At 48.4% G+C, this 27,929-nt stretch overlaps 1 protein-coding gene across 1 annotated transcript; it reads right to left on the bottom strand.

Annotated features, from left to right (window-relative positions):
- Positions 1 to 254: 254 nt before the first annotated feature.
- LOC140651302 (thioredoxin) lies at positions 255 to 9,180 on the bottom strand. Its single transcript, XM_072860602.1, has 5 exons — positions 8,981 to 9,180; positions 3,663 to 3,767; positions 2,916 to 2,975; positions 2,042 to 2,107; positions 255 to 476 (listed from the first exon to the last, which is right to left on the bottom strand). Exons 1-5 carry the CDS (start codon positions 9,002 to 9,004, stop codon positions 414 to 416), a joined length of 318 nt encoding a protein of 105 aa, XP_072716703.1. The 5' UTR covers positions 9,005 to 9,180; the 3' UTR covers positions 255 to 413.
- Between the last annotated feature and the right edge of the window lie 18,749 nt (positions 9,181 to 27,929).

Genomic DNA, 27,929 nt, shown 5'->3' with positions numbered 1-27,929 from the left:
GGCCAGACTGCCACTCTTCAGATTGCAGCCTGGTGACCACCACCTGAGTGAGGTGGCAGCAGACTTCTCCTAAAGCAACTGTCATTGCTATCCCATGCAACACAATTTTCCACCCCCAGCAATAACCCAGTAATAGATCAGGTTGCATTTGACAGGAGTCCTTGTATCCAGAGAGTACTCCTTTAACACAGCAAGAACTGATGCCTTGATGACATTTCAAACTTCCTCACATTTTCAAACACAGGGCAATATCCCAAAGTGAAGAATTCACACTTTATTGTACTCATGTACATAGATCAAGATTATAGTTTCCACCATGTAACCTAGCTAGCCTGTTTAGATTTTTAAGTAGAAAAGTTACAGGCTATAATTTAGCTGAAGCAGTCATGCTTCAATGTCTCCATGGCTGGATATTAGACTAGACTTTTAATGGTCTCTTCAAGCTTCTCTTTATTGGCCCCAGAGAACTCCTGTACCTGTAAAGAGAGATTTATTTTTAGAACTGTTGCATTCAATGCTTCATAACATTAGTTGCATAGCATCCAGACACATATACACCTATTCAACTCTACTACAACTAAGATTTTTTCACCCCAATAAGAGGGAGTATTTTGCAGATGTTCATCTATTCACCTTCCACTCAAGTCATGCAAAAACTGGGACAAGAGTCTATCAAGAATCACTTCCAGCCTACCATTGCTGGGGCTTTCTACACATAAAACAAGGGAAAAGACAATCGATCCTGAACCAATGCTGTATAAGACTCAAAATACAGGCTTGAAAAGACTCGAGGTCACCACACAGCAGAAGTAGCTCAAAGCTACCTTGCATTGCTCAGGACTCTTAAAAATCAAATTCTGGAAGGATTGCTCCAAATGACCTCTCCCTGAGCCTGGCTTCTCCTGTGAGAACTGTCCTTGTTGCAATTTACACAGCAGAAAGACAAGGCAACATTCATTTTTCAAAAACAGCAGCTCTGTCTTCTAATACCTACAGGGATGCAAAGTACAGAGCAGACTACACTACAGGCCATGAAATTGCTTGCTTGATACTCATATGTCCAGGAAACTACCAAGGTCACCCAAAATAAAGTGCCACACAACAGGGCTAAGCATGTCACCTTCACACACTGTCACATCACAATCACAATTCTTCCAATTACATTATGAAGCTGTGGAAGTTTACCCTGAGAAAACTGTCAAAAGCTCATTATTAGTCATGATTTGGCCCCATACAGAATTGAACTGAAGGTCACCCAACATCTGACACTCACTTTTCAAGGCTCAATTCCACTGCCTTCAGCCATGAAACTTCCATCCAGGCATTGTTTTACTTTAGAAAAGCCTACCTTCAGCTTGCTTGGCAAACTAAAAGCCTGAGATAACACATTTAGCTCAGCAACTCTTTAGTTCAGGCAGACAGCCATTCACAACTACCCTGCACAGGCAGCCCACTATGTCGTCAGAGCATGGTCTGCATCCCATCTCATCCACCTCTTGGATGAGCAGGCACAAGAGATCTGTTCAGTCCTGACAGGGACAGGATCTCCACAGGTAACACAGCCTCTATGTAAAAGCATCCAAGCAGTTGTTTCAGCTGTGTGTATATTCAACCACATCTTTGAGACTTCTGTTTGGGTGGGATTCCATAGGCACATACAGTCATGTCTCTGCTGGAACATGAGCTGCATCCAGAGAACAAATACTAACCAAGACCAGTAAGAAGTAGGGTGCTAGGTAGACTAGCAGTCTTAACCCAGACATCTAACCCCACTAATCTCTCATGAAGCTCTCCCTGTAAGACTGACCTGTAACACTAACTCAGTTCACTACCTGTGAACAATAAGGTTTGCTTTGTTGGTTAACTGCTGGTCCATGTTACATTTGCTGAGGCACTAAGATGAACTTGCTCGCTTTCAGGAGTGTCTTAATGCCAGTGATGCCCTAGACACATTGTCATGAGAAAGCAAGGCTACGTAGTCTAACATTACCAATCTTCTTTCAAGTGTTTAGCTTGCCTGCTCCAAGAGAGCAGAGCCTACCTTCTTTCCATTCTTGTAGAACTGGAATGTTGGCATGCACTTCACATCGCAGTGTGTAGCAACATCCTGGAAGACAGAAAACAATTCTCAGCTATGCATGTCTGAAGGATGTTAAATTTAGAATCCACTAGCTGCCTTTTGTTTAGGTGATAGGGCAAAGCCATTACTGCTCAAAATGAAACAAAAGCACTTCTGGTAGTCCATCACTAGCAAAAACAGTGCAGTGTTAACATCTCCCTGAAGTAAGCCTGAAAGATCCTCCCTTCAGTATTTAATTCATGCAACAGCAAAACCACATTTATTATACCTGTACTCTGTGTTTGGGGAAAAAATACAGACCTCTGCATCAAAACGGAGATCACTATTTGTAAGGCTCAAGAATCCTACAGCAGCACTGTGTGTTTCAACCTGACATTGTTCAAGTACCTATGTGACACTGCTAGAACTGCTATACAGCAGACATTATTGCACTTGATTTGAGACATGAAAGAAGAAACAGTGCCAAGCGCAGTTGAGAGACCAGACTGATCACCAGACAGTGGTGAGCCATTAGTTTTGGAGAAGATTGCATCAAAGCAGCTTAAGGCCTTAGACTAACACTCCCTCCCAAAGTAGATGGTCAGTGTTCCCAAGTTATCTAACACGTGCCATAGGGCTTCAAGTGTGCAGATAACCAAGGTAGTTTGCTCTGTTCAGATGTCCTCTAAAAATTCATTCTTTCCAGTGTAAGTGGTAAACCCCTATCTCTGCTTCTCAAAGTTGAAGTAATTCCTCATCTTGTTTCAGTATCTGCAAGGACATTTTAAAAAGTTCTTCATTGTCACTTGTGCTGAACTCATTAGCTGCCCTCTCTCAGCATTACTCTGGACCATACCTGGGCATCATCCACATCAACTTCAATGAACACCACATCACCATACTTCTCACACAAACTCTAGAATGAAATAAAAAACTATGCAGTTAGTGTTCCAGGAAAGCTTTCTTTTAAAAGATGACACATTCATGTAAATTGTAAGGTTGGTGCTGTCTACCCCCCCCCATGAAACTTGCCTTGTTACCTTAAAGCAGCTCTTTTACTGACCAGAGCAAAAGTTTTATTTTCTGCTCCAATACTTGGAAGTCTGTTGAAACTTGTTCAAACATACTCCCCACAGAGAAGACTCAAATATCCCAAGACATAGGTGAAAGGCCTTCTCTTACAGCCTTAAGCTGATCACCAAAAGATGCTACAGCTTATCTCGTACTTTACCAGGAGATAACATTGCCACCTAAACACAGGTGGAATGATTACAATAACTGTGTACAGAAGGATAAGCAGTGTTTCCACTCTATACCCCACCTCTTGAGACAATGCAGCTGTTAGGTCCCTATAGACCTGAGATGCATTTAAGCATTAGAACAGCAGAAGTTAAACCACATTTGAGCTCCCAGCTATATAAAAGGTCAATATATTTCACTCAATAGTATCGAAGTAGATAGTTCTGTGACTTCTCCCTTTTCCAGAAAATGCTGGCAATCACATGTGGCAAAAGGAAGTTTCCTCCATATTATCATCAAGCAGCACAAAAACATTTGTGTATACTTTAACACAGTTGCCAATAAAATCAGGAAGGCTACTTACATGGAAAAAGGGCTTGATCATTTTGCATGGTCCACACCATGTAGCAGAGAAATCAACTACTATAAGCTTCTCACCAGCAGATTTCAGTTCTGCCTCAAATTCAGGCTATAAAAAAAGAATTGAACACATTAATGATTTTCTCCCTCCTTTTAGACTGAAACCTCTGAAACCATTTAGACTAATCCCAAAGCTAGCTTGCTCTCAGCCTTAATACACTAACCATTATGTCAGCTCTTTAAATACTTCACTTAACTGGGGTATTTGTATCATCATATAAGAGCTGCAGTATGAACTGCTTTCATCAGTGCTAGCATCAGCTAGTGTCTTACAACTCTTCAATTAGGAAAGATCACAATGCTCAGTCACCAACTCAATGAATTGTGGAAACGCAAGCTAGAAATTCATTTATCCTACAATCCTCAACTCTGGCAGCTCTGTTTAGTGCTACCCCCTGACTGTGATCCTTATGGTTTTTAATAATCCATTTTCTCATTTCTGCCTTGGCAGGAAGACTTCCATTTTCTTCTGGGACACATTTTCCTCTGCAGAATTCGAAAAAGACAAACCTTTGTACACTCCTCCAGTTTGATGCCTTTTCCGATCAATGGCTAACATCTAAATGATGTTGTGTGGTTTACTCTACAGCATGTTTTCTAAAGCAACCTCACAGGATAGTTATTTTACTTATTTTTCCAAGTGAATTGACATGTAATATCACTAGCCAAAGCAATGCTACACATATAGACTACACAAGTAAAACCCCATACTTATTTAGAGCTTTGAGTCAGTTGCACTTAGTCATACCAATCATTTTTGGACAATGTTATTCGGAATTTAGAGCTCCTTACATGCCATTAACCATGCTTTCAGGTCAAAAAGTAAATGTTTTAGCAGAACTGAAGGACATTAAAAGCAATAAATACTTGTATGCTAGCAAGAGGCAAACAAGCATCTCTGGCAGAAACAGAAAATGCTAATCAGCTACTTCTTGACAGTTTCTTTTCCAAAGCAAGTACAAGCCACTTCAACATTCCTGAACTTCACTCTCATTGCAATGCAAGCTTCAGGAGAGCTGTTAATTTAGACTTCATTTCAGATTATGCACATAAAAGAAAGCTGCTTTATTCTCCCCAGCTTAACAGACCAGAACATTACAGTTCTGTCAGCAACAGCTAACTGAAAGCAATATGGTTACAGCCACATGTATACAGTAGTTGGTTGTACAGTGCAGGAGTTAACTAATGCCAGCTTCCACAATCAGCCACAGTAAGCTGAGACTTGATTCTAGTAAGCTATTCCCCACCATTAGAAAATGCTATGCAGGTGAAGCCAAGAGTGCACACAGTCAAGCTGGTCACAAGTATATTTAAGAAGCAAGCAGAGGGTCCTGCACCAGCATTCTTATGTATAAACCTATGTGAAAGTCTTCATCAGTTCCTGTAACCTCAAATACACCTGGCATTACATCTCCCTGTTGATAAGACATTTCCCCTCCCAATGTAGCTATCTTCATTCAGAAGTGCAGCCTCCACATGTTCAGTTCTTCCATCCTTGCATCTTGGATATTCACAGAGTCTACTCTGCTGTAAGACCAGTAGCTAACACTCCACACCACCTACTCTCAGTCTGAAAGAGATGGGAACAGTTAAGTTTTACAGCTTCTCCACATTCCCCCACTCCTGTACTGACACAGTATGCATTCCTGCACCCCAATCCCAAGAGTACCCCATTCCCACCAACAAAGTTCAGTGTCCCTGTACGCAGCAGTCCATGCTAGCTGCTCCCTGCAACTACTTACACCACAAGTTCCTCAGTCAAGCCTCACTCTTCTCCACCTTCAAATCCTACGGCTTGGTTTTTGGTATAGGTTCTCACACCCCTGCATTGTAACATCACCAGCTCTTTACTGATTCCACTTCCTGCACCTGCCAGTTAGACCATCTTCTTCTTACCCTTAAGTCTTCTTTCCAGCTGCATAATTACTGTATTCTGCAAAAGGATGTCCAGCCCTGGGGTGTGTTTGTCATATGGCCACACACCTCAGGTTTGCTGTTGCACAGAACAAGGGGAAAGTGGGAAAGCATATCTACAGTTGGTCACACACCATACACCACTGGAGACCTGGTCCTGACTACAATCAGGTGTTACCCTGCGAGTCATCTCTAGTATCAGCTAAAATTGGTGTGGGAGAGTGAAAAGAGATGCACCTTTTAAGTCCAAAGGTGCTTACTCTTGCAAGTTAAAAGATATTGGACTAGGGAGAAGTCCTGAAAGTTTTCCCAGAAAGCTTAATCTCCCTGGAGGAAGGAAGACAGTAGTGGGGGCAAAACAAGCTACTCGACCTGTCTGATTGAATTCCATAGTTGCCTTTCGTATTAACAGTGAAGTGACAAGCTTTCATCTAAAAACCAAATAACCTTTGTTAACAGAAGGGGAACCTCCCACCACAAGACCATTTGGTCACACTATTAGAGGATCTTACAACTTCATTAACCAAAATTTTCTTCAGGTAGCACCTTACTGGGGAAAACCTCTGACCAGTTGGGAGTTCTTTGTTGTGGGGTTTGGTTTTTTTAACTACAGCCTCCCCAAGCACATGCAAGACCTCATTTTGCTTGTATTGTCCTCCAGCAGAAAAGCACATGCTGCAGTCAACAAGTAGATTGGTATCAGGCCTCTGTTTCCCAAGTAAGAGAAAAGGCTCTAGTAATGAAAGCTTCTAGTGCAGCAGGGATTCATAGCACCATGTAATACCTCAAAATGGAGGCTACTGACCACAGACAGTGCTGAAAGGAGTCTACTGCTCTCAGCAATAGATAAGATAGCTTTAATCAAATCTGCCAGATGGTGTGCACCTTAGTTGTAAACATGATTTCCAACACATATCAAGTCACCCTTGAACTTGGATTAACCCAGTCATCAGCTGACTGCCAATGGTTACTACATAATGTAGTGGTTTGGTTTTTTTTTTTAATACAGAAGCTAGCATAAACAGACTGAAAGTTCAACTGCCTGAACTCCCTAGCAGACACCACTTCTAAAACTATCATCTGCATCTGAAGCTGCAAGTTTTCAATATTTGCTTTGACTCAAATAGAGGCAGCTAGAGTGAGGAGGAAAGCTTTGGCAACACCAGCTTTTTTACAGTTTATACACCCCATTAGCTTCTGCTATAAAAGGCATTATGTCCCATAGTCAAATCCTGGTACAAGTTACATGAGTCACCCATCTCAAGACCACATACCTAAACTGACCAAAGTACTGCTCCTTCTGTCCACGAGCAGGGACCTGAGATGGACCAGTAAAGCACCCTGAAAGCACCTATTCTTCAGAAGCTAGTCAGTTTCTGAAGAGGTGTGTTAGGAAAGGGGCCACATCTAGCTAGCTGTCACATTCACATTGTTTTACAGATGTCACTCACAGAAGCTTTTGCAGGTAGTGGAAGAAGGGGTTTTCCTCTTCATATCAGAGGAATACAAATCTGCTTTACTGAAAAACAGAATTAATCCAGAAATCCCAGTTGCACTGTACCTGAATACTCTGAGTGTTGCTGATGTTAACATCTTGATGGCAGCATGACTGTTGAGTCCATGTTCTCCACAGATGAGCAACAACACCGAGCTTTAACTACAGCAGACTATTAATCAGCACTCATAGCTGGGAGGATAGTGGAAGCTCAGTCCACTTAAGTTAGAGTAAGCTGTTACTCCAAAGCCAGGTTTCTTGGCTCTCCATTTTTAAGCTGTTCCAGCCTATACCAAAAACCTCAAGCCTTACTCAAAAAGTTTGCCCCTTCTGTCCCTCCGTAAACGGAGAAGGGTGAAGGGGGAGAGATGCAAACCAGAATAAGAATTTCAGGTTGAACTTACACACCATTCCCCCTCCAGGACCTGAATGATAAGGCATTTGTCCCTCTTAGCTTTAGAGAGCTTTCTGCCATCACAGGTATTTAAGCTGTGGTCACAAGAATTAGTATGCTCACGTGTCAGATGTTAACACCTTAGCAGTCCAACGGGGGAAGCCTGCTATACTTTTTTTTATACAGTGAACTGACTATAGAAGAGCATAGCCTAGAAGACAAACTGGGATGCCATACAGCATCACTCGCAGGCCCCTCACAATCAGATCAAATTGACACTTCAACCAAATTTCAAGTTCAAAATGCCCAACAGGATCTTTCCTGAAATGAACAGCTCACTAAGTTTGCACAGAAAATATTTCTGGAGATTTGGGTTCATAAGTTACAGCTAACAAATACTCTATTGCTGTCTATCAACCACATCAGCTGCTGTGCACAAGACCACATACTATTTCATCACCAGCAGAGTATTCTCCATGTGTTGGTCTAGGCTTTATTACTATTCTGTATCACAAAGCCACAGATGTGTTTGTATTCACAGAACCATCCAAACAATGAGGTGGTGCATTAGCGTACTGAACAAGTCAGACAGCACCATAACAAGGGAAATACTTCTTAAGCTAGCAACTCCTGTTATTTAAGTACAGGAATGGGCTCTAGTAATTCCTTTCAAGTCAAGAAAACTGGATTCATGTTTTCCATTAACTCCTACCCAGAAACACACTAGTACTTAGGCCAGTCTCTACTGAGAAAGCTGTCTGGTCCCCTACACACTGGCAGTATGTAAGGCAAGCCGGGACTTCTAGATTAGGGTACCGTAGTACCCTGTTATCAGTCTGAGAAATTAAACATGACATTTCCTTAAGATTTTAAAGGGAGATAAGCAACAACCTGTCATAATATGAAATGACATCTTCCTTTTCATTCCGACTATCTGAAGCCTTAGCTCGTACACTTATTTGTTCCCTCCCCTTGCTCTAAGCGAGTCCTCCCTTCACTTTCCCCCTTTCCCCGCTGCAGCGGTGAAGCAGGCTCCCCCTGCCCGGGCAGGCCCTGAACCCAGACTGCGTCCCGGGCACACACGGCCTCCCAGCCGCCAGGCTCCGCGGGCCAAGGCCTCACCGAGGTCCACGGCGGCCCGAGGGGGGCACCTGTTCGCCGGAGCTTCTCCCAGCGGCCAGAGCGCCGCAGGCGGCCCAGCAGGCCGCTCCCTCCCCTCCCGCCGGCGAAGCGATGCTCACCTCGCCGCCCTCCCGTCCCCTCTCACGGCGAAGGGACGGGGCCGCGCCGCCCGGGAACGGCGGCCGCCACGCCCAAAGCGGAGGCAGAAACACGCTACCCTCGGCAGAGGCCGCCCGCCCGCCAGAGCCACCTGCGCGGCGGGGCCGCCGGGCCGGCAGAGGGGGGCAAGGCCGGCCCCGCGCTGCGCCAACGGCCGCCACGCGCCTAACGGACTCACCAGGCTGCCCACACTCTTCACCATGGCGACGGCTCGGGGTCGGGGAGGAGGCTCGGCGGGGCGACGGCTCGGGGTCGGCGGCTAGACGGCGGTAAGTCGGCTGGGGGCCTTGTCCCTGCGCTGCGCTGCGCTCCGCTCTCCTCCGCTCCGCTGCCACCAGCCGCCTCACCGCTCTCCCGCTGCTGCCCCGCCGCCCCCTTATATGGCCGGCGCCGCGCCGCACTGCGCATGCGCGGCGGCCGCCCCTCGTTCCCCCCCCATCCCCACCGCCTCCCCGCCCCGTGGCGCGAGGATCGGGTTCTCCCGGGCGCGGGAGCCGCCGCCGCGCGCGCGGCAGGGGGATGGCTGGCACGCGCCCCCCGCGGAGCGCCCAGCACCGCGGCGCCGGGCCGGGCTGAGCGGGGCAGCCGGGGGCTCCCCGGGCCCCTCCGCGGCCCCTCCCCGGCAGCCGGACCCCCGCCCGCCCGGCGGCGCGGCGGCGTGCGTGGGGAGGGCGGCCCCTGCGTCCCCGCCGGCTGCCGGGGAGAAGCACGAGCGGCAACAAAAAGCCCATCGACTGTGGAAAAAGTGCTGCGTAACGATGAGCAGGAAGTGTTTCCGAAGCACCGTCCCCAGCCTGGCTCTCACGGCTCCCCTCCTCCTCCTTCCCCGCGGCGGAGCCGGGCTCTCTTGAGGCGGTGTCCTGCTCGCCTTGGGGAAAGAGGGAGGGCTGGTGCTACCCATAATGCGGAGAGAGCGTGGCTGTTGCAAAGCGGAGAGGCAGGAAAGAGCCAGATCAGAGGAATAAATCACGGGAGTGCGTCTTCCTTTTCTTTTTTTCTTTATTTCTTTTTCTCTCCCCGCCACCAAAAGCTCAGGTTAGGGCAGCGGAGCAGCTCTGTGTCGCCGTGGGTTGCAGGCTTTCTGCAGCACGGAAGTGCTCACTGACATGAGTGGTCCTTGCCCGGTGGTAAACACGAAAATTAATGCAGATGACGGGAGGCGCTGTGAGCATCTTTAGTAGTTCCCTTCTTGGAGGGAGTCGGCCACGACCAGAAACAGTCCTCACAGAAACAATTCCTTTCAGCTTTCCCAGCCAGGAGGACTCTGTCACGAAAACTTAAATTTCCATTTATCTCATTTATTTTGCTGTGTTTTGGAGAGGTCCCTTGTTCTACTACACACTGCTGCACTACTGTCTGTCCCGGAGTGCAAGAGTGCAAAACGGGGCTGTTGCAGCTCTCCTTTCCTTCTGTTGGGCTGCTAGGATTTCATGTTGGAGTATGGGTTACTGACTCCAGCTCCCACTACACGGGACACAGGAAAAGTGATGTTAGGTTTTGGGGTACTTGGTGCCAAGTGTGTCATGAATGGGGTATTTCTGCAGGCTTTAGTAGCCAGGTTACCAGCCTGTGGAAGGTTTGCTCTGGGATGCAACTGAGCAGAGGACGAGAAGACTTAGTGGAGGTCCTGGATAAAAAGATGCTTCTTCATTAAAAAAAAAAAAGGGGGAAAACAAAAGGCTTGGATACAGGTACCAACCCATCTCAACAGGATGTGCCCTGATAATGTTGCTTTGTGGTGGACACTGAAAAGCTGGTAACACCCCTCACAGCCTCAAAGCTTGCCCCATGAGATTTGTGTTGGAGATCTCTTAGGTTGGAAATTTGTACTGAGAATAAGTCAGTTTTTATTTTGGAAGTTTATTAAGTGTGTGGCTTACTACAGCAGCAAAACCACAACAATCACTAGGCTCTCTTTTCTGACCTCGCGGTGCCACCCCCTTTGCTATTCTCCTGCGGGTGCAACTTTTGTGTGCACCACGGTGGGTCGCCTCCCGCCTAGCCCTTTACAGACCTGGTTTTGCCTACCCGAAGCACTTGGGTGCTGCTGTCCATGCTCCTTCCCCTGCCTGTCCCATTCCGTGAGCGTCCCCTTTTTTCTACGGTTGGCCTTGATGATCTTAAAGGTCTTTTCCAACCTATACGATTCTGTGATTCTGTGATTCTTTGGTGGCAACACCAGAGGAACTAGGATGTCTGTGGGTGAGAAGCAGTGCCACAACGGCTTGATAGCTCCTGCTAGCTTTTGCTTTTTCTTCCAGCTGCTCCCCACTGCCCTTGTGTCCCTCTGCCCCTGTGGCACACAGAGGCAGCTGGTGCATGTGCCCTGTGCTGCTCTGGGGAAGTGCAGCTGCTGTGGCTGGCTTAGGAGAGGGAAAGCAGGAAAGCCTTATCAGCCAAGGCACCTTGCTTTGAAACCTGCTGCCGGGCAGGATAAAACGATAGAGAAACCTGGACTACCTTCAAAACCCAGCTCCTGAACGCCTCAGCTCAGCGTTGCACGGCTCTCGCAGAAGCTCTCGCAAGCAAAGGAAGGAAACAACCCACCCAGATAATAAATTCCTTAGTGCTGCTTTCTATAGGCAAGCAGGGATGGATAAACCCTCTGTGCACTACGAGGAGAGGTGCCTATGTGCCCCCTGTCCTCAGATCCTGTCTGTGGCCATTTGCCTCCTGGTGTGCTTGCAGTCAAGTACAAGCTTAGGCATACAGCAGTTTAAAGTCCAAAATGTTGCTGTGGGATTGTTGTATGAATGCTTAAAATAACTGGACAGTAATATAATTTATGTGATCTGCAGTTGATTCTTAGAGTGTACTAGTTACTATCATGACAGCACATAATAAAAATCATACGGAGGAATGTGGGTCCTCTGGCTGGGAAAAAAACCCCACACACACCCAGAAAACACACCCTCTTTTCTTATTATTTTTGTCTTTTTTAAAAACTATGGCATGTCTCATTGTTTAGCTCAACAGTGCTGTAGCTGTCCCACACACAGAGTCACTCGACTGTGGGGGCCTTTGCTTCTTGTGCCCTCACTCCTACCCACCTTCCTCAAGGCCATAAATGCAAAATACTTCTCTCCCCTGAGCTGTCGGAGAGGGAACGTGGCTGTTAAAAATACACAAGTTGACTGTGGGGAAGTTGGAAATTAAACGAGTTTTGTGCTTCAGCAGACTGCTATATGCCGTGTCATACCCAGGAGTCACTTGATAGGATAGTGAGCCAATAGACGGCTCTTGGCAAATGTGTGGGGGGGGGGACGGACCAGGAAGCACTTTTAAAGACACGTTTTTGCCCTTCAGGAACGTGGTTTTGCTTGCTCCTTAAAGTCAGAGAACGTGGCTTGAGGAAAGGACAGAACAGAAATGCACCGAAGGCTTCAAAAATCAGTCCTTAGTTTCTCTTGAAAAAGCTCTGGAGGCATTGATGAATGCTCATGCCACCCATGCATGATAAGAATGAATTGCTACGCTCCTTCGATGTGTGGAAAGACTGTGGGAGAGAAAGTTGGCAGGTCTAAATTTAGGTGCCCTCCAGTGAATTAATCAGCACCACTTAGACGTAGCCCAGTAAAAAGGGCTGTATTTTGGGAGAGCCCACACACCCCATGACTCTCACAAACATCTAGGTGGGAATTCAATGAAAATTGCACCTCTTAGGTGGGAGCAACATGCACCGGCAGTGGGGAAGGGCTTTGCCCGGAGCCAGCGGTGAACCTCAGTTTGCTCAGGGTCAGGCCCACGGGAGGTTTGGGAGGCTGAACAAATTACATTTTCAGGTCATTCTGAGCTGCCGGGAAAGGTAGGAAGCAGCGTGGGAAAGGTGGGCAGCAGTGATCCCTGGCAGGACGACCAGTTAGGTAGGGCTTAAATCGTGGTGTCCACCTGGATGAATGAGCCAGAGCTGTGGCACGTGGTCCCACTGTGATGCTCTCACAGCCCCACGTGTGCCTCTGCCAGCGGCTTTCCAGCTGCGTTTCCCTGTTGGCAGCTAAGGGCAAGCAAACCTGCTGGGGTCTGGAGACATGGATCTGTTTTCCAGGCCTCACTTTTGTCTTTTTGGCTTCATGAGCCAGTGCGTGTTGGTGGCTGGAGGAAACACCATTGAGCGGTGAGACCTGAGGTGGGCTGGGGGTCTGCAGCTGGACATCCCGAGGATGGCAAAGTGAGGTGAAAAAAAAAAGAGGAAGAACAAAGGAAAAGAAAAGAGAGCAGGGACCCAGATCTAGCAGCTTGTGCTAACTTCTCACAAGTTAACCCCTCCAAGCTCCCATGAGCATATCTAAGACAAACTTCTGTCTCCCAGAAACACCAAGTCACCCAACCATTCAATTGTGTGGTGCAGTAAAAGGGACAGCTACAGAGGAAATATTACTACAGCCATGGTACAGATGGTCAGTCATGTGCAGCATTAAGCAATGGTGCAGAGAGTTACAGAAACGACGAAGCTGCTAGAAGCAACAACTCCAGGCATAGCTGCGTCAGATTTTATCATAGGAAGGCCAGGTTATTTGCCACTGTCTTACAATAGAAGTTAGAGGAGTGTTGCGCCTGACCCTGACACTGCAACAAAGCAGCAGCCTTTAATTGTACTTTCCCTTTCCTTCCAGCCTGCTCTTCTGCAAGAGTTTGCTTTTGTAACTGACCTATTAAAGGTGCAATAAATATTTAATAATTAGATAGGTGTGCTTGGTGTTGTGCCAGCATAACTCACGGAGCAAACACGCTTCTCTCTCCCAAGTTGATGTACTAGTGATGTAATTACCCAGAATCTTTTGAACGCTTGGTGTAGCATGTCTGGTTAAAAGTTGAGAGGAGAAGCTGAGGAAAATAAAGGAGAACAAGGATCTTGGCCACAGTCCATCTCCCCTTACCAAGTGGGGTTATTGGTTAATCAACCACTTCCTCCTGAGAGCCAAGAAAAATTGTGTGTTAACGCCCTCCCACTCATTATTCCTCCATTTTTAGTAAGTTCTTTGGAGAAAGGAATCTCAAAACACTCCAGAGCTGATGAAGCTGGTACTTTTGGGCCTTGTATTAGAAGGAACCTGTTTGTTTCTTTTTAAAGAAACCTTCTGTGAGCTCCCCTGGGTTTACGGCATACTCTGGGTCTCCAGAAAGGAAGATACCCCTGGCACAATGTTTGCAAACATGGGAATGCTCATCCATGCTCTCCAGTGTCAAGGCACTTCAGGTCTCAAGCTGAGAGACTTACACTTGTTGTGTAATTGCCTTAAATATCTCAAACTCAGCCTGAGATTTTCAGTCATGTCCTCCATGCTCACAGCCTCTGTCCTTCCTTGGGCAGGCTGGAGCAAGCAGACCTGTGTTCTTCCTAGGGGACCCTGTTTTTTTTCTAGAGGACCCTGCATTTTTCCTAGGGGATGCTGCTGGATCTGTCTGCGCCCCACGTCCCCCACTGCAATACAGGAACAAGACCCTTTGGGAGGCAGGAGGGTAAACGCCCAACTGTACTGCAAGGTGCTCGTGCTGGAGGGCAGCAGTGGCCAAAGAGGAAAAGAGAAGTTCAAGGCCTGTCCAAAGCATAAAGCTGAAATTTTGCACTTTGCAGTTGCTGTGCTTGTGCTGGGTATCTGCAGAGTGGGATGTCAGGGCTACACCAAGAGACTCCTGGAGAGGAGACAACGAGAGATTTTTGCCTTCTTGGGGAGATTCGCATTGTCACAGCTTTTTGTCTGGGAGACAACGTGTGCTGGTTTTGCCTGTTCATGTCAGGACAAGCCATTGGTGCGCATGTGGAGATGTCTTTGAGGAAGCAAGTTGCGAGGAATAAGTGCGTGTGTGGTGTCTGCACAGAGGATGAAAAGAAGTTGGCCTGCATTTTGCTTTCAGGTGTGGTGCATTGACCTTGGCTGGCTGCCACGTGCCCACCAAGCCGCTCTATCATTCCCCCTCCTCAACTGAGCAGGGGGGAGAAAATATGACAAAAGGCTCACAGGTAGAGTTAAGGACAAGGAGATCACTCAGCAATTACTGTCACAGGCAAAATGGACTTGGCTTGAGGAAATTAATTTATTGCCAATCAAAGGTCAGAGTAGGATAATGAGAAATAGGAACAAACCTTAAAACACTTTCCCCCCACCCCTGCCTTCTTCCTGGGCTCAGTTTCACTCCCGATTTTCTCTCCCTCCTCCCCTGGCGTGGCACAGAGGATGGGGAACGGGGGTTACGGTCAGTTCATCACACCTTGTCTCTGCCGCTCCTTCCTCCTCACACTCTTCTCCTGCTCCAGTGTGGGGTCCCACCCATGGGAGACCTCCATGAACTTCTCCAGCATGGATCCTTCCCACGGGCTGCAGTTCTTCACGAACTGCTCCAGCGTGGGTCCCTTCCATGGGGTGCAGTCCTTCAGGAGCAGACTGCTCCAGCGTGGGTCCCCTATGGGGTCACAGGTCCTGCCAGCAAACCTGCTCCAGTGCGGGCTCCTCTCCCCACGGGTCCACAGGTCCTGCCAGGAGCCTCCTCCAGCGTGGGCTTCCCATAGGGTCACAGCCTCCTTCGGGCACATCCACCTGCTCTGGTGTGGGGTCCTCCATGGGCTGCAGATGGATATCTGCTCCACCGTGGACCTCCATGGGCTGCAGGTGGGTATCTGCTCCACCGTGGACCTCCATGTGCTGCAGGTGGGTATCTGCTCCACCATTAACCTCCATGGGCTGCAGGGGACAGCCTGCCTCACCATGGTCTTCACCAGGGACTGCAGGGGAATCTCTGCTCAGGTGCCTGGAGCACCTCCTCCCCCTCCTTCTTCACTGACCTGGGTGTCTGCAGGGTGGTTTCTCTCACATATTCTCACTCCTCTCTTCCTACTGCAGTTGCTGTTGTGCAGGAACTTTTTCCCCTTCTTAACTATGTTATCCCAGAGGTGCTTCCACCATCACTGATGGGCTCGGCCTTGGCCAGCAGTGGGTCCGTCTTGGAGCCGGCTGGCATTGGCTCTGTTGCACATGGGGGAAGCTTCTGGCATCTCCTCACAGAAGCCACCCCTGCAACCTCCCCGCTACCAAAACCTGGCCATGCAAACCCAATACACTGGGGAATCAGTCAGTGCTTTTCATTCAGAGTTTGTCTGAAATAAGATGAGAACCTGGAAATGACTAATGTACGTGTTTCACCCAAGATGAGGCTGCTATTTGTCATGTGGGTAGGACCCTATTCCTCAGAGGGTTCCTAGGAAATCAACAGGGCCCACCCAAGGACTGGCAGGTCCCACTAAGCATCCACCAGCACAGTCTGCTGAGTCCTCTTGATTTTCTTCATCTTAAATGCAAGTTCTCTGAGTGAAATACACTGTGTTGCTGTGTTATCAATGAAGTAACACATCTTTGTTAAAAGCAGCGTGCAGGATCAGTGTCATGCCCAGATGCATTGTAAAGCAATGTAGAGAAGTTGCAAGCTGTAATTATGCTTAGCTGCCTTTTAAAAGCTCGGTAACAGACAGAAGAAAATCCACATGCACCAGATGCAGGCTCCTGCAGTTTCACTAAGCCTTTGCTTTGACTGCGACCATTCAGATGTCCTCACATCAAGGCCGAGTCTGATCTTCTGGGCGAATGCTTACTGGTCTAATGCCTTTTGGCAGCCTGCTGTGGCACAGCATGCCGTGCTGGTTGCAGGAAGCAGCATGTGAGAAGTGGCGTGGGGAAAATGGAGGTTCAGTTCTTCATTTCGCTTTGCATCACATTCAAATTACAAACTGGTACCCATGGCAAACTTCGCTTTTGAGTACCTAAAACCCATCTCTCTTCAAACAGCTGTTTTGCTTTCTCTTTCTCTCTCTTCAAGCTTCCCTCCTGCCCCGCACCTTGCTTTTTTCTTCATTCCTGCCCTCTCCTGGGATTTTTTCCCCTCTCCTCACCATGCTCTGTTTCTCTTCGTCTGGAAGTAAAATACTGCATTTCTGTGTAGTTCTGAATCTGATTCACACACCTCTGCCTACCTGCACAACCTGCAGGCTGAGGGACCCGGATTTTGGGCCTCCAGGCATTCCTTCTGCGTAAGCCACAGAGATAACCAGAGACTTTGACCTTCAGCAGTGATGCATTTGCCAGGGCTCATTTAAAAATATGTGATGTGCTTTGTATGCTGAGGCCAGAGAGTTGTCCAGAGCCTTATCAGGAGGTCGTGGGGCTCACTTACCCCCTGTCCCTCCAGCACTGCACAGTCCCTGGGCCACCGCAGAGACAAATTCGGCCCCAGGGTCCCTAAACTCAGAGGGCTGCTGCGGTGCTCTCTGTGGGAAATGCCAGCCCCAAAAAACCAGAACAGATGCTGGGCATTGGATCATCTTCACTAGCTTCAGAAGGGCAAGTGTAGGATCTCTCTTAGGATCTCCGTACAGCTCTTACTTTTGTGCTCCCATTGGGACCCTGCAATGGGCTGACCTGGTGCCTGAGGTGATTTTAGCAGGCACAGTAAGGAGCTGGCAGCAGTGTGGAGGAAAAATGAGGGAAAGAGAGGGGCAAGCTGGCTTTGGGCCTCCATCTCGGGTTGTCTCAGGGCCTCCACATAGTCGTATCCCTGGGGTGGCATCACATCCCTCCTCCAAGGTGGACCTCAGAGCACTACAGCATCGCCTCAACACTGCTTTCTGCCCTTGCACCCACAGCTGTGTGAGGCTGGGGGGTTGTTGAGACTCTCAAAATGCAGGTGTATGGTTGCCTCTGCAGTCCATGAAACATCAGTGTCTCGTTTCCTTACCCCAAAAAGAAAGTGCTGGATCTCTCGATGCTGGCTCAGGTCAGGGGATGGTTGCGTGTGGGTGTGGAGCTAAGTTTAAAAAACGTATAGTCTGTGATTTCCTAGAGGCTCATTAACAGAAATGTCATCTTCACTGAAGGGAGATGTGCACAAGCTCCCGTTTCCAAAAGTACACACGCAATTGGATTTCTGTACCTGAACAGGTGATGCAGAAGAGCCTGTGTTTACACGGCGGAAGTGCTCCAGCTGACAGTTTTCAAAGCAATTGTATTTTTGGACGTGCAAATTCTGCAGTGTCCAACTGTGACCAATTTTAGAGTGCAGGGATGGTCACCACATCCTGGAAAAACTTAGGCTCCTTGAAGGTACCTGTAATAAAGCAGTTGAAAACCAAGGTAACGAAAATCGCTAGCCAGATCAAAACAAGTTGAGGACTTGTCCTGTGCTGAGATGCCCTAAAGCAGACAGGAAGAAACAACACTAGCTGGCTGCCTTATGAGGCATGCATCTGCTCACTTGCCTCTTCCACGTGCTTGGAGGTGGCTGTGATTCATGCGGTGACAGGAAGGCTTGAGGAACTACACAGCCAGAGCCCCAGGACGGAGGAGCCTCCCCTCTAGTCTGACTTATCCATCAGCTGTCTCAAGCCACTGCTAAATCTGGGCAGAAGAGATGCTGTAAATGGCGTTGCATCCATGCTGGTGGCAGGTGTCATCTATCTCGTAAGGCTTTCACAGCTGCTTGGCCAACGCCTGTGTGGGGTTCATGGGTCTGTCCACATGGCCAGGGTGACCACCGGCAGACGGTACCCAAATGTATGCCTGACCACAGGTCACGCAAAAGCCAGTGATGGGTTTCAGGCATCTGTCAGCACCGGGTGTCTTGTCTGTCAGTGCAGAGGAGGACAGGGAGCCTCCTCCGGGGCAGCCTGCAGGGCGTGAGAGGAAGACAAAGCCTTGGCTTTCCCCACCAGCTGTGGAGCCGTGTAGCCCAAGCCATCGTTCTCTGCTGGGACCCTCAATAGCTATGGCAGTAACAGCCTCTGGCTGGCAGAGGCTTTCAAGTTATTTGGCCGTGCCGCCTGTGGACCACGCGCCTCCCAGTCAAGCTGCAGTCGCGTGCCTAGCAAAGGTGCAAGGGAACATGTGGACCTTCCCTTCATTTTCTGCTCTGTTGGAAAGGTGAACGCAGCTGCGGCCAGTGCTGTCATACCAGCTCCCTGGAGGGCAAAGGATGTGACAGCGATTAATGATGGAGGGAGGCGTAGCTACTGTTTTTCCTTCCCGTGCTGCATGTTTAACCCCCCTTGTGCATGCTGTCATATCCTAGAGGATGCATGAGACAGCCCAACTCCAGAAACGTCCAAATGAAAAAAAAGCGCATTCAGCTGAGAGGGGGACCTGAACATCTCTATGCATCACATGATTCTCATGGGTAGTTAATGTTTACCACCTTTCTGGCTAATTAACAGGAACCAAATAATTCTGATTTATTGCCATGCAATTTTTTCTCCTAGCAACACTGGAATGACTTATCAGAAGTTTCTGAGAAGTGTGACACTCATTAACAGCCTTTGAGCACCCCTGGCCCGAAAACAGATGCTTCCAGATGAGGACAGTGCTACTGCCACCAGAGACAAATGGGCTGGACACCCCTACCTGGGCTCGGGTGCCCTGCTGCAAGGATAGGCATCGATTTCTTCCATGGTGACCCATGTTTGGTGTCGGTGGATGGTGTTGGTGCAGCAGGGGTTTCTGCAGGGGGGGTGCCTGGGGAGTCCACATGGGCTGGTGGGTTTCAATGTGGTCATCTGCTTTCTGTTAAACCCTGGCTTTTCCCATCAGCGTCACAGCACTGCACCTGGCAAGCACCAGTCCACAGGGATAGATGAGGCATCTTCTACTCCAAAAAGAGTGCCCCCTGACTGTGGCCTGGGGGATAGCCTGTGTCAGTCACAAATGCTTTAAGATTTGGAGATTTTCTTCAGATTTGACCCAAATTCAAGTTGTAAACTTGAACCTTGCCACGGAGCTTAGCAGGGGCCCTTCACCTGCACTTGTGTTGCACAATGCTGGTGTGGCAGCCATGCTGGCCAAGCCCCCTCTGTCCTAGGTTACCCTTTAGCATCATATTTATGCATTTTCCTTCTAATGCAATCACAGCCCTAGCTTTTTCCCAGCAGCTACAAAGCATGGAAACTTAGCAATACAGAAACCAATAGAAATGCAAAACTTTGTGCTTTTTTGTTGAGAACTGAAAGAAAAAAAGGCTGCAGGCAGGAAGTAGGGCAATGCAATGTAAAGAAAGGAAATCCAAAGTTTTTTGTGTGGTCCCACAATCTAATTTCAACATTTGCAAGAGAGGCTGCAATAACAGCATCCAGACAAGGAGTTGGTCTAGACAGGTCAATTAATGTTTTGGAGTCCTCCAAGCTCTTAACAAGATTAAGGGCTCTCTTGACTCATTTCTCCTTTCAGTATTGGAATAAAGGCCCTGTTTTTGTCAACAGTCTCTTACAGAGAGCATGCTGTCATTGCAGCAAACTGTTTTATTTTGAGGGGATAGTTGTGTGCAAAAAGAAACTGGTCCAGTGGGGACTCCCTGCTCATGTCAGTGGGAAGCCTGGCCCCATTCCCAAGTGCTGTTCCTTGGCAGCTTCGCTCCCGATCTCCTGCCGAAAATCAAGTCACCGGGAGAGAGGAACCGGGCTCCTCCAGCCTTGCACCTCTCCGGGTGCCAGGCTTGCACCGCCAGGTTTGGGACTCTGGTTTTAGGCTGCAATTCAGCAAAGTGCTGAAACCAGTGGGTCGTTGCAAACACGCTTTGTTTGGCATCTGGAGGGGTGAGGGCAGAAAGCACTTGCTGTTGGGTTTTGGGATCTCTGGAGCCAGGCTGGGCTTGCTTCTCTTAAAAGGGAGGCCAATGGGGATCAAAGGAAGTTTGCTAAAGCAGCTGAAATGGAGAGAACAAGACTGTGAGGGCACCCAGTCTGGGCTGTTACATGTGCAGCGTAAAAACCAGCTCCAGCGACTGCAATACCTGGGAGTATTTCCAGCCTTCGGCCATCTCCGGACCAGCCCTGCCCACCCAAGGGCAGTCGGTGCAAATCGCCAGGTGTGTGTTGACTCAAAACAAACCTGGTGTTTCCAAGAGGACCTCTGGCCTTCATTACATTGACTGGTCACTGGCCTTTTGTTTTTTCAAATAGGGCAGGAGGCAAAGGCTGCTGAACTGCACTGTGCCTTTTTTTGTGCGTACCTCTTCTTTTATCGTGGCTGGCTCATGTTGCTTTTGGCTGCCTTATAGGTTGGAAACCAGCTGATGTACATTACCCTGGGCTGAGAGGAGCTGGGCAGTCTCTAACACCTGCTCAGGGCTCTCATTTCTGCAGCCCTCACACAATATAAAGCCATTCAGGACCCCGTAAAAACAACTCAGTCCTCTTTCTTTTTTTTTTTTTTAACCTAGGTTAAACCCCAAACACTAGTAATGCCTTGACACCATAGCTCAAGCTTTCAGTAGCAAAATGGTATTTGTTGGGATGCAGTCTCATCGAAAGGCGGATAAGAAAATTCCTAATCTGATGCCTGAATCAGTGGGTATTTCAGGGTGTTTAGTGCTGGACTCGCATCCCAATGTATCTGAGGCTTTGGTCTTGCAAGAATCAAAACTAGGAGCACTTTGATTCCTGTTTCATTTTATTGCAAGGCTCAGTTGCTAGAGGACAGATAGTGACTTTAGGAAGGGGAAATTGCCCATGGAAATGCATCTTTCTTCACCTCCTTATGTCTCCTTTTTGCCCAAGTTGCTAAATGTTACATGCAGAAATTAGTTTGCATATTGGTCTGACCCTCGACAAGGCAGTGTCTTGCAGACAACAGGACTACTTTACTTGGATGAGTTCGCTGTTTTAAAGTCTTACCAACTGGGGAGGGGGGCTTAGTAGTTTGGTTTCTATACTCAAAATCTAATGTTGTTGGACTTTTTATAAATAAAGATGATTCAGTCTCTGTTTTCCATCGCTTAACCACCACCAAATTGACTTCAAAATTACAGAACATTGTGTCGCCCGTTCCTTTTGGAGTAAGTAGAATAAATGGATTTGCCACAATGACAAGCAATAAGCCCAGTACTTGTCAGCACTCTGTCTGCGGCACAGAACCTGTGCTATTTTATCTGAGCACACTGTCTTCATTCCGTAGACTTGCAGGCAGAGAAGAGCTGCAGTATCTCCTTGAATGTGGTGCGTTTGGACAGGCTGCTCTGCTGTAATTAAACCACAACACTTACAAACCAGCCACTCCTCCGAAGTGAATTTTCTTGATTTGCTCTGAGCTGAGAGCTGAACTTTATTTGCTCCCCAGGAGAGTTATGATTGTGGCAGGTTATTGCTAAAGCTAGCTAGTGAGACAGAGTCAGGAAGATTCTTTAGACATCACTTGTGTTGTGCTTGCTAAAGACAGAGGATCCATGCAGGTCTGTGGCAATGCCAGTGACGTTTTTTTCTTTGAGCAATACACCTGGGTCCATACAAATACTTGTCCTGCTTTTAGCTGGGGGGGGATTACTGGTGAAGAACAGAGGAAAGCCTGAGCCAGACCTCTTGGAGCAAATCTCCCCAAGCTTTGGGGAACTTCAGAGTTTGCTCCTGAATACAGATGCTGCATTTCACCCTGCATTTCCCTTTATCTGACCCTGTAGCCCCGGAAATGGCCTTGCCTGGCCTGAGTGCTCAGGGCTTGGGGTTTGCTCCAGGATCAGAGAAGCTGCCTGTGAGCAAGACACACACGGTGCTGAGGGCTGGCCCAGACCAGGGTACCTTGCACAGCTGGTGCAATGAGCAATAACCCCGGCTGCCTCTGCGTGGATCAGGGGCACCACATCAGGGTTCCTGCTGCTGCTGGGATGAGCATTGCAGCACAGTGCCCTCCCCCTTCACCCCCCAGAGCAGAGTGGGCAGCCAGGGCTGCTCTCTGGGGCCAAAGCTGATTACGACGGCTGGACTCCCCTCTCCTGCCCTCTTTCTGGAGGGGGGGGACCACTCATGGCCCTCCCAGCTCAATGCAGGTTGACGGACAGCAAGGAAAAAAAAGCATTTGCCCCATCACCTTCCTCTTCTGCTGCTTTAAATACTGCACAGAAGCCCCCAGCTCTTGTCTGACCTGCCTGGCAGCAAAAGAGCTGCTACAGGAAGAAAGTCCCCATAGCTCCCAAGAAATCAGAGATTTCTCCAGAAAATGGCACTCCCTCCACCTAACCCCTCCTTTTGTCTGTTGCTGACTGTGCATTAGCAGATCTCTGCCTGTTCTCACAGCAGCAGATGAACCCGGTGCAACACAGCACCCCAGCACACCAAGGTGCTCCCAAGGGTCCGGGTTGTCCGCCTGGTGCCCTTCACCTGCTGCAGGATGAGCAGACCCCAAACCTCCCCCCCAGCTATGGGGAGCTTGGAGGAGAGCCTCCTTCTTCATGGAGGTGTAACACAGTGCAGCGACACCCAGGGACAGAGAGACAAGGATGAAGCAGTTTTGTCTGTTCCCTTTGGAGGACCGATTTTAGGTTACTTCACCTCTCCAGCATGCCATAGCACCCTGTGGCCTAAGTTGTCCCTCTTAAGAAGAGGCAGAGGGTATTTTTTGAAAATGTGCATGCTTTCCCCTCATCCCCCTTCCCCAAATTTTTAAACCCTTTTTACATCCTTTGAACCTTAAGCATGAGCACAATTTGCAGCCAAACCACCCAGAGGGACTTGGTTCACGTGAGGTATTTCCACTCTGGGCATTGCTTTAATTGCTCTGCTGAAAGCCTATCATTGTGCTTTGAAGCAGGGCTGGAAAAATATACATTAGTGACATTCTTAGCCTAACTGATGGTTGTTTTACTATTTTGTAGCGTTAGTTGTCTTGATTACAGCTGGTTATTAACCCCAGAGAGCTGGGACTCTGCTTGGCTTTCATCCTAAGCAGCAAGAGGGGTGTCTGGCTAATGCCCTGACGCTGATGGGTTGGGGGTCTCTGCTCCTGCAGGCTGGTGCCCACAGAGGGGTTCTGCTGGGTGCCTCCCCCCTGCAGTTCAGCTCTCTGCTCCTGGGGCACAAGCCATCAGGATATTCTGAGCCGTTTTTGCTGAATTTGGAGTCAGCAACCCTCATGTTCCCTGGGAAATGAGCACTCCCCGTGAGGGGAAGAAGTATGCTAAAATCCAGTGTAGCTGCTTAGCTAAAGATGGCTGGCAAACACACACTAGATAAACAAAATACTGGTCTGGGAAGAACTGAATAATACGTAGTTAGGGATGCAGACATCCTCCCACATCCATTTCCTTTTCTACACTTGAGCACACAAATCCGCAAGCCCCACCAGTGAGGATGCAGTCCTGGCAGTCACCGCAGCCGTTGCTTTACTTACTACAAGCCTTGGTGAAACATTATCACTTGCAATGCGATACCATCTCAAAACCATCCAGTAGCCTGAATAAAAAAACTCCACCCCTGGCAGCGATGTGCCTGTGCTGTAGGGATGAGCACATGGCTTCACCCCATGCCTTGTCGCGCTGCGCAGAGGCAAACGGCAAAGCAGGGAAAGCCGAAATGAAATGCATCACGAGGAAAGATAATGTGACAGGATATGATGGAGGCGGGGTGTCTTAAAAGTTTGCTCAGGAAAATCCATGCTGCTCTTTCACAGATGTTCAGGACATGCACGAGTGCTATCGATGTGGTGGCATTGCCCGCCTGCCCTCAAGGGAAGAAGGGTGCTGGGCGAGGGCGTGCAGGGTGGCTCCCCAGCCTCTACTCACTTTCCACACCACTAACCCAAGGGTTTTGCTAGTCTACACCAGTGCCTCTTTGGGAACTTGCTGTATTTGCAGGCTTAGTTTGCTTTTACCAAGCAGTAGCATAATCTAGGGTAATGCCCCAGATCTAAAAAAGGTGCCATGGTACAAAAATCTTCTGTGCTAGCTGGGCATTGCAAAATCCCAGGCGACTGGCTCTGATCGTACCCCACTTTTATACCAGCTCAGCTTTATGGTCAATGCAATGGCATGCCTCCTTTGTCGCCGAGCAAGATCAGAAGGAGGGCTGTGTAAAAGCACAGGAACAGTGTGCAGCACACACCCATTTACCAGGCAGTCAGTGTATTCCCAACAGCCTTCTTGAGCCTAGCAATCCACAAAACTACTGAGTATTTTCCATTTAAGTCATTCGGTATCAGCAGAATTAAGAGATAGTCAAGTCAAGTGATTTTATCGGATGACGCAAAAGTGGGAGTGTTTATTCCATTCAAGCACCTTTACATCATCCTGACTCAGTAAAACTAGTCCAGTTCAACTTTTTTTTTTTTCTTGTTTAGCAAGTTTCCTGGGGATGTTTGTTTTAATGAGGACCCCATGCTCCAAATCCTGATGCTCATGCAGGCCGGGCACTTTGTCCAGGCATCGACACCAAAAAATGAGTCCCAGTTTGACAACGGGACTTGGCACCGCGTTTCTGGGCATGGAGCCTCCTTGCACTGGCAGTGCACGCCCTGTGCATAGGCGTGCCTCCACGTCTGTCTGTCCGCGCATGCGGTCACCCAGTGCGTGATGGTGTGTGCCACAAATACCACTGTACCAACACCGCAGGGAAACCCTGGAGCTGGGACATTGGAGTGAACAAGGATTTTTTCACTGGTCACAGCTGGCCATCATTTACCAGCAGAAAGAATTTCTCATCTGCGGTGAGGCATTTCTTCCTTTACTTTAAAGACCCCTTGGTAACAGTCTGTTCATTATTTGCCTCTTCCCCTGCTGGGTCAATAATAAATTATTCAGACCTTTTTTACATTGTGCCCCACCTGACATGTAGGTCAGGGACAGTGAAGTAAGACGTGATGAGATACCAGATGAGCTTGCATCAACCACAGGGAAGTACAGACCTGCAAGGAAATAAGGTTGATCTTTCTTCCCCTCGTTCTGGTTTCAGTTGCTTTAACACCACTGAAATCTCTTGTGACTGACAGCCCGAGAAGTCAGCTCAGGTATTAAAGCAGCCCTTTTCTGAGGGTTTTGCAGTAAAATGTTTGCAGTGCTGACACACACATCCGTGGTTCATCCTGCAGCCGCTCTAATTTTGGGGACGGGGCGCACCCCGCCAGGGCTCTCAGACCGGGAGGCAACCTGCCCCATCTGCTGGGAGCTGGCTGCACCCGGCGTTTGGCAGGCAAAACTGCCGGTTTCTTGGATGGAATTTTTTTTTTCTAGAGTTCCTGCAACCGCAAGGGGGACGTCCCGAAGCCTCTGGGGTTTTGGAACCAGCCTTTCTGGGTCACACGCTCTCATTTGCACCACAGCAAGATGCACTCCTGATAACCCCTGCCAGGCCTGGGACGCGGGGCTGCGAGGTCTCCAGGTCTGGGGTGTTGCTTTCTGCTGAATTACAGGCATGTATGCACATTAAAAGCTCAGGAGGGCTGGGCTTCTTCAGCTGGGGATCTTTCTACGTCCTCGTTTGACTGTGCATATGCATGTGTGTTTGTGTGCATACATATATCTGTGTATAGGCGCGTATATGTAATCATGAGACAAATTTACATGAGAGAAAATGTAAAACTAAGTATGGTGCTGGCTGGAGATAGGCCAGGAAGGGCTTTTCAGGCTCCAGCGTCTCCTCTAGTGCTGCATCGGTGTAAGGAGGCTTCCTCACCCGGAAATCCAATTTGATCGCAAAAGGGAAAGAAATCAGCATTTACGAACTGAATCCAGTACAAGTCAAATGAAAAGCTGGGATCATGAGCAGCAACGAGTGCAGAGCTGGAGTTAGGAAAGCCTGCTCTTTGATTAACACTGCTGAACGCATGAACAGAATCTCTGGCAAGCAGGGTATGAACAATGAGAAAGACTCCTTAAATGCAGAGTTGCCCAGTGGTGGGGGAGTTGTGAGTGGAAAAGAGCTGAAGGATGGAAGATTGCTAACACTGACTCAGAAGGCAGAGGTGCTCAGTCGGTATTTTTGTTTATACTTGGCTCTTTGATGTGTTCTTCAGCAAGAAACAGGTATTTTCCATGCCATCGCACACTAGGGGTATTAAATAGGGGAATACTAAAGGCGAGCAGGGAACAGGCACGAGATTATTCGCTAGAAAACTGTTTCTGGCTTCTCCATCTCCAGGAATTCCTAGAAAGATGCTGAAAAATGGAGTCGTTTCAAAGGGTTCACTTCTTCTTTTTAAAATCCACTTACCATTTTTGCATCTGCCAAAGGCAGATGATGCCAGCAAAGGGCAGCGCTTTTCATTGCCTTCTGGCCAGCTGCTGGGTCCTGGTGGCCACATGCATCAGGGGCTTCTTCAGGAGACCGGTGCCAGGATTTGCCCTTGCAGATGATCCTGTCGGGAGCAGCGGACCAGCAGCGATGGGTGGCGATGCCGGAGCTCCCCATAGCACGGAGCCTGTTGGTGGTGTCTGAGTGGAGGTGCTCAGCACCTTTGCTTTTGGTAGAAGTTAAATACCCTTCTTGGCATTTTATGTTTAAGGTGCAGTGGCCCTTGCTGAGATGCCTGGGGGGAGGCAGGGCCAGCCCACCCGCGTGAGGAGGAAGGAAAGTGCCACACATTATGAAAACAGGCAATCAAAATCATCTCTTTTCATGATATAGCCACAAAACCAGAGCATTGTACAGGTGAGCAAACTGGGCATTGGGCAAACAGGGCATGCAACTGAAAGAAAAGGTGAAACTCAACGTTTGGGATGCTTTTCGACATCCTCCCCTTTTTCTCAGTAGAAGCTCCCCAGGTTAAAGCCAAGATGGTGACCATTTCTCATCTCCCTCCTGCCACCCATATTCACCTGTGGTTTTTGCTGTTTTGCTACCAAAAAAATTTAAAAGGCAAGCTCCTTCCTCTTGTACAAACCTCACTTTGTCCTAACTTTGTGCTAACCTTAAAGATACTTGATGGTGCAAGAAAGGGTCACCATCACCCACAGTTGCATCATCACTATGTTTTCTTGTAGTTATCTGAATATGTCTGCCCAGTGTAGCAACACATCTTTATCCCCCAATGACAAATTCCTTGTAAACCTGGGTCACCTTACCCTACTTGTACAGGCACAAGATAACAAGGCAGTGCCTTTGTAGGAGTAAAACCAAGTTCTGTGAATCTCTATTATTTTACAGCTGAATGGGTTTTGGACATGTCCTTCTGCCGTGCATGCTCCTGAGCAAACCCTTTTTCTGGCAGAGTGGTTCACAAAATTGTAAGTCCCAGGGATGAGTTTTCAGGAAAGCAGCCAGCTGAGAGGACATCCCACCCACACCGTGCAGCCGCTTGGGTTCAATCCTTGTTGCTGGATTTAAACAAGACTGTGCAGTTGATCTGGCTGGTAGGGAGTGATTGCTGGCCAGCGTCTCAGAAAATACCGGCCGG

Source organism: Ciconia boyciana, chromosome 4 (genome assembly GCF_034638445.1).
Source record: "Ciconia boyciana chromosome 4, ASM3463844v1, whole genome shotgun sequence".
NCBI classification, from domain to species: domain Eukaryota; kingdom Metazoa; phylum Chordata; class Aves; order Ciconiiformes; family Ciconiidae; genus Ciconia; species Ciconia boyciana.
Note: the sequence above shows the minus strand (reverse complement) of the source record. Positions and strands in the feature narration are given on the sequence as shown.